Source organism: Cucumis melo, chromosome 11, assembly GCF_025177605.1.
Source record: "Cucumis melo cultivar AY chromosome 11, USDA_Cmelo_AY_1.0, whole genome shotgun sequence".
In the NCBI taxonomy this organism is placed as follows: Eukaryota; Viridiplantae; Streptophyta; class Magnoliopsida; order Cucurbitales; family Cucurbitaceae; genus Cucumis; species Cucumis melo.
Window position 1 is genome coordinate 18424783 of NC_066867.1, and position 10371 is coordinate 18435153.

Below are 10371 nucleotides of genomic sequence, written 5' to 3' on the forward strand. Positions count from 1 at the left end.
CCGGCCTATCTCGATGCAATTAAGGCTCGAGATTGAATAATTAAAGACAAAAGTCTTTCATACCAGGACATCTTGGGCTAATGTATGCCGAAGATTAAATCAAATAAAGACATTCATCCTGGGCCATCTCGATGCAATTAAGGCTAAAGATCGAAAACTAAAGGCAGAAGTCTTTCATCCTAGAGCATCTCTAGGGAATGTATGTCTGAGATCAAATAAAATAAAGGCAAAATTCTTTCATCTCGACCATCTCGATGCCACTAAGGCCTGAGATCCAATAACTAAATGAAAAATTCTTTCATCCCAGGGCATATCAGGGTATTGTACACCCGAGATCGAATGAGTTAAAGACAGAATTCTTTTATCCCAAGGCATCTTGGTGCAATTAAGTCTCAAGATCGTGTATCATGATTTACACGATAGTTTAAATTTAGAAGCCTTTATTTAAAATAAGGTACAAAATCGTGTCGATTTACATTTCTGCCTTTCATCTTGGGTCATCTCAGTGCATTGTATGTCCAATATCGAATGAATAAAGGTTGAATGTTCTCATCTCAGGGCATCTTGAGGCATGGTATACCCGAGATTTTGTATCAAAGTCTACACAATCGTGTATCGCAAGCATGTGGTCGATTTATCCTGTGTTGATTGGGTTAATTTTGGTATTTTACATTGTGGGACTATGGGTTTTTCCATTTTCAAATTTTTCTATATATAGTATAAATATTTTGTTGGTTTGTTATATTTTTTTTAAAAAAAACCTTATAAATATTGTAATACGTAAATTACTCAAGTTTTGAAAAAGGAAAAAGCCCACAACATGAAATAACAAAAATACCTCGATTAATCGATCACACACGCGTGATTAAGCAATTTTGTACCTAGTCTAAATAATCTTGTATTAAGTTTAAACAATCTTTTACCCTTGTACCAAGTCTAAACGATCTTGTACCCTTGTACCAAATCTAAATGATCTTGTCCCAAATCTACACGATCCTATACCTTTGTATCCCATCTAAACAATCTCATACCTTTGTACTCAACCTAAACGATCTTGTACCCTTGTACCTAATGTAAACAATCTTATACCAAATCTGAACGATCTATTAGTAATAGTGGTCTATCTCTGTCTATTTGGGATAAACAACTGATAGTTCAAATGTCGGTACACGATCATTTAAATCCTATACCAACATCATTTAGATCTTGTACCAAGAAGAAAAAAAAGAATAAGAGGGATAAAGAAGAAGGAAGAAAGTTTGGAAGAGGAAATGAAGAAATCACAAACTAGAAGTCGAAAAATGAAGAAGAAGAAGTAATAATATGAAGAAATTAATAATATGAAAAAGAGAAGATTAAATCGTAAATAAGAAGAAGAAGAAAAAGAACTGAAAAATTGCCGCACAATAATCAAAATCCAATAAGAGCAAATATGAAATTTATGAAAATTAATTGACTTAATCGACTTTTTTTAAATTGTTATATGAGCCGTAAATATTTAACACTTTTGTTATATTTATGTAAATTTACCGTATAATATACAAGGAATATTTGAAATAATTATTTGAATTAAGACACGCACACATGTTGGCAGAAAAAGGATTGAGATATTTTCAAATTTTTTTTTTCTTTTTTTCTTTTTTTACATTTCCTAATTTTTACAAAAATGGTTTTACTTTTATAATAATGATTTTAAATAATAAATTGCTAAAAATATTTATAAATATAGCAAAATTTTACTATCTATTAGCGTATCATTGAATCGACGATAACCTTTAAATATTTTGATTCATTTTTCTATATTTAGGAATATAATAAAAAGGTTTTTTCTTAATTATAACAAACTATAAAATATTTACATTGTATAAAACAATTCTAAAAACGAAAAAAACCCACAGGCCCACAATAGAAAATACCAAAAATATCACAGTCAACACGTGATTAATCAGCCACATACACCCGTGAGTAATTTTTTCTAAATGATCGTGTTGACCATGCTAAATGATTATGTTAACTATGGTAGGCGATCATTTAGATCATGTCAACACAATTGTTTAGATCATTTTAAACGATGGGAAAGAGGCTTTCAATTAAAACAATCGTGTTGCTCATTCTAAAAGATCGTATTAACTATGATAAGCAATTGTTTAGATCATGTCAGCATGATTGTTTAGATATCATGGTAAACGATCGTGCTGACAATGGTAAACGATCATTTAGATTATGTCAAAATAATTGTTAGACATCTTGATATACTCAAATGTGAGGAATATGAAGTAGCTTTAAAGAATCTTGCCAAAAACGATGAAGATGAAGTAGAAGATTTAAACAGAAAAATGAAACATTTGAAAATACAAAAAAAAAAAATCTGAAAAATGATATAAAGGAATCTGTAAGAGAAAATGAATAAATTGAAAAGAAGAAGAAAGATAAATGATCTGAACTTTATAAAAATATTGTATCAGCTTCATGACCTTTTACGTAAATATTTCTATGCACGTGTGTTTCTTTTTTCTTTTTTACATTCATGAAAAATTAACCCAAATAGGAAGGATTTAAATAGGAATTGTATGTCTTAGTTATTACGTGTGTTTCAATTCTGTCCTTGGATCTTGAAGTTGTATTTTTATCCATGAATTTTAAAATTTGTTTTAAAAGGTATATTTAGATAAAGATTCTAATTAATGTGCAGGAATTATGGAGCTGTTTTTTTTTTTTTTTTTTTAACAAAATTTAAATTAGTATAAAGATAGAAATGGATGTTTTCAAATTTTCGAAGGTATAATTGAAACAAATTCTAGATTGATCCTAAAAAAAAGAAAAATGAGAAAGAAACATATTTGTTTTTAGTTCAATGGACTGTGAGGCATGTGTTGGTGGTAGTGATGCTTGTGGGTATTGGGACACCAAAGTCATCAAATTCATTAAATAGATTGTGTGTTATTTAATTTAGTGGGGCTTCTCACTTTTGAGATTATGATAGCAAAGTTTCACTCTTGTCTCAATATGAAAGTATGTGGATGATTTAATTGGGCAAGGACTTCATTTTTCCCTATGTTCATACTTGTAAAAGTGGATATACCATTGTTGCTTTGCACTTTGTTTAAATAGAGGATATGTATATATATATATTTTCTACAACAAAATTAATAAAATAAATCAATAATCATATGCTATGCTCACTTCTTAGTCACCTATTAAATTAATTAAGAACACTTATTTCACAAAGCGAGAATTGGAGGATGTGGAAATCCAACTTAAAATATCTAATACTTGCTATGAGATATTATTAGGATGAGATAAACCTAATTTCTAATGTCATCAACCACATTTCTATTTTAGAGAGAAAATAAATAACTGAGTGTACACACTTTTATAGCTTTAACATGATTATAAAACCTATTAATAATATAAAATTACTCATATTCTAGGAACAAATAATTAAAATACTTTTTGAATATAAAGGTTATCCATAACTTGAATTATGTGCTGGTTAAAGACAAATTTATTGTGTAACATAAGTCAGTTTTACTACAATGCTTACCATTTGTATTCGATGAATTAAGGTGATAAGGACAAAAGAGAAATTAAAGCTAAGGTTGGGTAATAATTGTACAAGTGTTTAATGAGACAATAGAAACCTTAAAAGAAGTCAAATGTTAAGAGTGAGTATTAAATGGAAATATAGTTATGAAAATTGAGCATTAAATATGTTAAGTTGAAATAGAAGCCGCGTCCACATGGTACACTAGTAGTGAGCATGCTCTCATAATCATATCTTATCAAATTCAACTACATCTTCTTCCAACCCATCACTCTCCAATATCTGCTTCTTTTTTCTTTTTCTTCCTATGCTTAAATCTATTCATGAGTACGTCCAATCCCATTTCCAACATTTCTCGCATCTTGTTCTTGGTCTTTCATTTCATCAATTTTTTTTCTTCTTTCTAATTTTACCGTGGGTTGATCTCATTTTAGAGTTGCACTGTTCGTATCAGAAAGACTTCTAATTCTAACTAATTACCTTTTTGTTGGCTTTTTGAATTTTGAGTGAGATGAAGAGCCAAGAGTCACCACTGACTTCACTGTCAAACTTTATTAAAGGGTAGGAATTAGGATTTAGTTGGACTCGGAAGCAAAATCACAAAGAGGATCATATCAATGTCAAACACTAAGGACCCACTCTCAGTCTCAACCAAAGACTTGGCACACACAAGAAAAAGGAGTATATTTCTTATCTAGTGAGAATTTTCTTGGCACCCAAACAAGATAGTGCGAACAGTTATGATATGATTAAATTAAACAAAAACATCATGTGTGCTAAAAAACGATGGTAGAGAGTAGAGATTAGAGAGTAAAAACAAACAATCATTCTCAAAGAGAGTTTCTTTTTTCTTTTTCGTTTTTTTTTCCCTTTTTCATTTGTTGTGAAATGGAAAATGTATCACAATTGAGAGAAACATAACACAATTGATGATTCAAATTAGTGACAATTCAAGAGTCTCTCTCTGCCTCTCTGTCTCTAGTCTCTCTCCCTCTCTCTCAAACTCTCTGATCTCAAAGATCCGTGTTGTTTGTTATCCCTATCCCCTTTCAACAAAGCCTGGATGAGTAGTAAATCAGTCAGTAGTTTAGTATGCACAACCACCCCCACCACTAGTCAAAATAAAAGGAAGAAGAAGAAAAAAGTGATGCAACATGAAAAACTCAGGCATGGATGCTGGCTGAGATGAAGTTAAAATCCTTGGTCACACTCTAAAAAGAAACCACAGAAGAAGAAAAAAGGAAAAGAAGAATTTTCCCGGGATTTTTTTAGTTTTGTTTTTGTTTTTATGTTTTTGTTTTTTTTTTTTTTTTCTTTGAAAGAAGATGAAGAAGAGGTGAATGAATCCGTGGAGAAATGGGTGTTGTTGAGTGGGGGCTGGGGTTAGCCACGACGAATGGCAGTAAAGTAGTTGAAATCGTGGTGTTGGACCCTGAGTTGCTTTAGCCAAGAATCAGCCACGCTCAATAGAGACATCAATCTTTCTTGGTCCCTTCCATAATTTCCAGAAATCCACACGTTTCCTTGCATCTTGTATGTGGCTAACCCAAATGCTGCCAGCGATATCCCTTCCCCTTCTTTTCTCTTCTTTTCTCCACTCTCAAATTCATCCTCCACATCCATATCTATATACACATCAAACATTACACTTTCTCAATTACCTTTACCATACATACATACATACATATATATATATGTATATGTATATATGTATATATTCACATAAAAATTAAACCACTTTTTTCTTTTACCTTGAAATGATGATGATAGTGTATGGTAACTCAAGAAGCATGTTGATAAATCCTTTATTGTTCTCCCCATAGGAATGTGGTATATTGGGTACCTGAAAATTCATTCTCATTCCTATTACTAATTAATAATACACACACACACATAAATCATAATCAAAACACAGACATGATATACAAATACAGACCACGAAACAGCCATCCAACTAGCTGGAGAAAGATCAACGCTTCTCAATGTCATCAACCCAGGGTATCTTCGAGCTAATCCACTGATCTATAACATAAAAACAAAATATAAAACATCCCCACCATTTAGAACAAGAATATAGAAAGTGGGCACAGCACAGATTCAATAACCATATTCAAAGGTCAATAAAGTTTTGGGTTTTGTTCCTTCTTTAGTAGATATGCCAAAACTCATAATAAAAGCATAAAAAATAAACAAAATTCATATGATTCCACCACACCATCCAGGAACCCCTTCATTGCACTACAGAAGTAAAAGGAGGGTGGGGCTTTCTTTTTTTCTTTATCTTTTTTTACCTTATCCATCAATGGAACTCTTCCGTATGGAGTTGATCTCTCGAAATATTGAAAGTAAAGGTACCCCAATCTGTCACTGAGGTGCATAGGGCTTTCTTGTTCTAAGAATCCTCCTTCTTCCGATGAACTTCCGTCCCATCTCCATAATTTTTCACTTTCACTCTCATCGCTACAAGAATCACTGAATGAATCCCTTGTTTCACTGTCACCGCATTCATCCCTAGGGAGAATCATCAATTGGGATTTTCTTTAAATCATCAAATTGGGGTTTGTGGTCGACGATCACAAATGGGGTAAACGGAAAACTCTTACCTGAAACCACTGACGGTGGAATTGCTGGTGAAGATTTGGATTGCAGAGAGATAAGGAACATAATATTGAACAAGGGTCTCGCCGTTGTTGACGGCAATTGGAACACCAGCACCGTAAGCGCTCCATTCGTCGTAACAATTCCAGAGATCGCCGAGGGTGAAATATTCAACCTTCTCTCTCTCCCATGGATGCCATAAACGATTAAGATTCCTAATCTCACTCTTAGAAAAGGAAAGAAACGTGGATCAATATGAATAAAACAAATGAAAAGCGTGAAAAATGAAGGAAAAACGAAAGAAATGAGTAGGAAGAAACCTTGGACAAGAATTGGGAGTTGACAACCGGCGTTGTGCAATGAAGAAAACAACCCAAATTGGATTGCATTGACCCTTTGTCAAGAATCATAATTTCTGAGGAGAGGGAGAGAGACGAAAATTTTCAGAGTCTTCCCCCTAACCCTGAAAAGCAGAGAGGATTCCGTGAGGAGAAACAACAGCAAAAGAAAAAACAGAGCACCGAGAAAGAGTAGAGAGACAAAAATGGAAGAGAGGGAGAGATTATCGGACCTTGTTTCTTTTTCCTTTTAAACTTTTTTCCGATTGAGGAAAAAATAGGATCAACCCAAAAAACGTGTCAAAGATTTTCTAATATTAGGATTTTCAAAAGACCAAATTTCACGGGAAATTTAGAATCTGCTTCTTTTCCTTTCTTATTTTTTTCCTTTTCTCTTGTTCTTACTCTGTCTGTTTATTGGTCCGGCGAGTATTGGTTGTCAATGTTGTGTAAAATGGGTTCCTCTGCTTTTTAAACTAAACCGTAAAGGAAACTCAAGACTCAAAACTCAAAACAGAAACAACACCGACTCTTTTAACTTTGTTCATTAAACAAGAAAACCCCCCCCTAAACAGTGAGGCAGCAATAGAAGCGCTCTGTTTCAAAATCTTTAACCTCAATCAAACTCAACTGGAATGGGAAAAGAAAACGAAAGGTGAGAAAATGAGATCCAGAAAAGAAAAAAGTGAAGGAAGAGGAAAATGGGAGGGAAGTGTTGAGGAGAGGGTTGTGGGTATGAATTTTATTAGAGAGAAGAATATTAAAAACAGAGAGAATTGTGAAGGGCATGAGAATATTATTGGATTTTCATTTATGTAGGGGATTTTACCACTCCCCTCTCTTAATCCATGGGGAAAAAAATGCGTATCCGGTAATCAGCATCCAATTAACAACAACTCCCTTTTTCTTACTTTTCTCTCTCTTCGTCTTTACAAAAAAGTTTAATGGGTCTTTGGTCAGTTTCTTGAACAGAAGGGAGCATGTGGTCTTTGAATATTTCATTTCCACTTCAAGAATCAAAAGAAAATAAGCTTTTTATTTCTTTCATTTCCATTATATGGTAATTTTAACTTTCTTTTTTTTTTTTTTAATTTTAATATGGGTCCATGTTTTATAAAATATTAGGTCCCGTATGGATAGGTCAAACATAGTAGCTAACAGGTTAGAGGATTCAATTTTCACTCAATCTAATGGATAAATTTTGAAAAATAAATCCAAATCAAAACTTCACTATGCAAGATAGAGAAAATTTTCTATCTCCACGATCTTTTTTTTTTTTTTTTTTAATTTATTTATTTAATTTAATTGTTGAAGAATTGGAGATGAGTTATTGATACTCATTAATGTTAATGAAATACAATAAATTCTTTTCAAAATTTTATGTTTAAATAGCTAAATTTCAAAGAAAGTTCGATTATAGAAAAAAGAAGACATGATTTGCTAACCATTTAAAATAATACGTGAAAGTTCAAATTTAGATAAGGAGAAAAGGAAACGTTCAACAGATGTTGAATTATTATATATATATATAATTTGCTCAAATCTTCTCGGTTTAAAATTTCTAAATTGTCTAATGGTTATTGAATTATAATATTGAATTTAGGTTAATTTTTATAAATATAAAAACACCAAAATATTTACGTCCGTATAACAAAATCAACAAATTCGTAAAGCCGATAAATTTTATTCATAAATTTCAAATTTGTTATTAATATTGCGAACGATTCATCGCCTGTCGTTTTTTTTTCTTTGTTAATTATTCATCTTCTCTTCGAGATTTCTTCGATTGTTTTTTGTTTAATTTTTATTCCAAATTTCTTCGGCTCCTCCGTTCTTCTTCTTTTGGTTAAATAAAATAGATTTCTTCCAAGGTTTTTTTTTTCTATTTTTATTCCTCTTCTTTTTTTCTTTTTTTCTTTAATCTTCTCTTTCTTCCTTAAACTTATCTTCCAAAACATCAAGATCGTTTAAATATTACTTTGATACGATCTACGATCGTTTAGATTTGAAGCATTTCATACACGATCGTGTATCATTTCTTACATCATTTCCTACATGATTGCACACAATCACGTATCATGATTGTTTAGTAGAAGAATTACATGAGCATTTTTTCCAAAGTTAAAAGGAACTACACAATCGTGTATCATTGCTTACACGATTGTGTATCCTTTCTTACATGATCGCGTATTATGATCGTTTAGAAAAAAAATATTACACAAAGCATTTTTCTCATCGTTAAAAGGGACTCACGATCGTATATCATGATCCTTTTGAAGAAGAGTTACACAAAGCATTTTTTCCATCGTTACAAGAACTACACGATCATGTATCATTTCCTAAATGATTGTGTATCGTTTTCTACACAATCGAGTATCATGATAGTTTAGAAGAAGAATTACACATGCATGTGTGGTCAATTAAACACTTATTGACAGGACATTTTTTCTATTTTCCATTATAGTTTTGTTGGCTTTTCTCATTTTCAAAATTATTCTGTAAACATTTTGGCGGTTTGTTATATATTTTAAAAACCCCTAAATCATGCTATTTAGAAAATATTTTATATAATTACATATATTTTTATTGAATACTTGTTTATTAATATTGGAAAAGAATCAAATTAAATATTAAATTTTGGGATTACATAAATTTGGGATTACATTAAAAAAATTTGATAAACTATCTACACTTCATAGAAAAAAAAATGATTACATTTGAACCATTAAAATATTTACCGTATAACAAACCATTAAAATATTTACCGTATAACAAAGTTCAAAAAGTTATCCATTTTTTAAATATCCTTAATTTGCTCTTCCATCTTTCTTCCTCTCATGGTTTTTCTTTTTTCTTCCATCTTCGTCTACATCATCTGATTTTTTTCCAAACTGTTATTTTTCTTTTATTCAATCTTCGTCTGTTTCTTTTCTTCTTCTTTTTTTTTTTTTCTAAACCGTTATTTGGTTCATCGCGTATTATTTTTTTGTCAAACTTTCTTATTTTGTTATTAAACATCGTGTAATAAATATAACAGACGGAGAAAAACAACTATTTGGGTAGTCAAATCTAAATGATCGTGTACAAATAAATAGTCAAATCTAAATGAAAAAAAAAATTGTTTAGATTGGGATAATCAAATCTAAATGTACAAAATAATAAACCATCATGTATGAAAGGAATCTTAAAAAAATCGTTTAGTCAATCTAAACGATTGTGTATCAAATCTTACAAAAAAAAATCATCTAGATTTAAGGTAGCCAAATCTAAAGGATAGAATTTAAAAAATAAATCGTTTAGATTTGGCTACCCATTTGTAAACGTGTAATCAAATCTAAACAACCAAATTTAAGCGATCGTGTACCAAACAATAACCAAATATAAACTATTGTCTACCAAATATATTACCCAAGGAATCTTAGTGTTTATTTAGTGTTAATATACTAAGAATATAATCAATTAATATATTTGTCTATCTTATACCAAGATTTCATTTGGTAAATTCCATTTTATATAATAAGAAATCTACACAAATAAAAATTCTATAAAAATTAAATAGTAATCAGAAAGTAAGTACTATACAATCTGTAGCCAAAATATAAATTAAGGAAACCCAATTTCAAACTCTTGTGAATAAATTTCTAGACTCCTGAATCTCTTGAAATTCCAATAAAATCACCTCATTGGAATAGCAAAATGGATATTGAAAAATAATCTAGAAGAATAAAAGAACCTTAGAAAGTACTGGAATTAAACAAATACTTATCAATTGCTAGAATGATAAATACTGGGAACTAAGAAATGAGATTATCATATGGATATATTTTTTTAAAATATAACAAATTAGTGAAATAATTATACTATCTAGAACAATCTTGAAAACGTAGAAAG

At 30.8% G+C, this 10371-nt stretch overlaps 1 protein-coding gene across 2 annotated transcripts; it reads right to left on the minus strand.

Annotated features, from left to right (window-relative positions):
• Window positions 1–4371: 4371 nt before the first annotated feature.
• On the minus strand, window positions 4372–7292 carry LOC103490514 (uncharacterized). Of its 2 annotated transcripts, none has more exons than XM_008450058.3 (7): window positions 6714–7280; window positions 6463–6605; window positions 6148–6368; window positions 5836–6055; window positions 5481–5566; window positions 5296–5387; window positions 4372–5169 (listed from the first exon to the last, which is right to left on the minus strand). In XM_008450058.3, exons 2-7 carry the CDS (start codon window positions 6550–6552, stop codon window positions 4928–4930), a joined length of 951 nt encoding a protein of 316 aa, XP_008448280.1. In that variant the 5' UTR covers window positions 6553–6605; window positions 6714–7280; the 3' UTR covers window positions 4372–4927. The 2 variants fall into 2 exon arrangements, 1 of the variants encoding a protein (XP_008448280.1); XR_007824714.1 differs by having other exon boundaries at window positions 5112–5169; window positions 5296–5407; window positions 6714–7292.
• Window positions 7293–10371: the final 3079 nt, after the last annotated feature.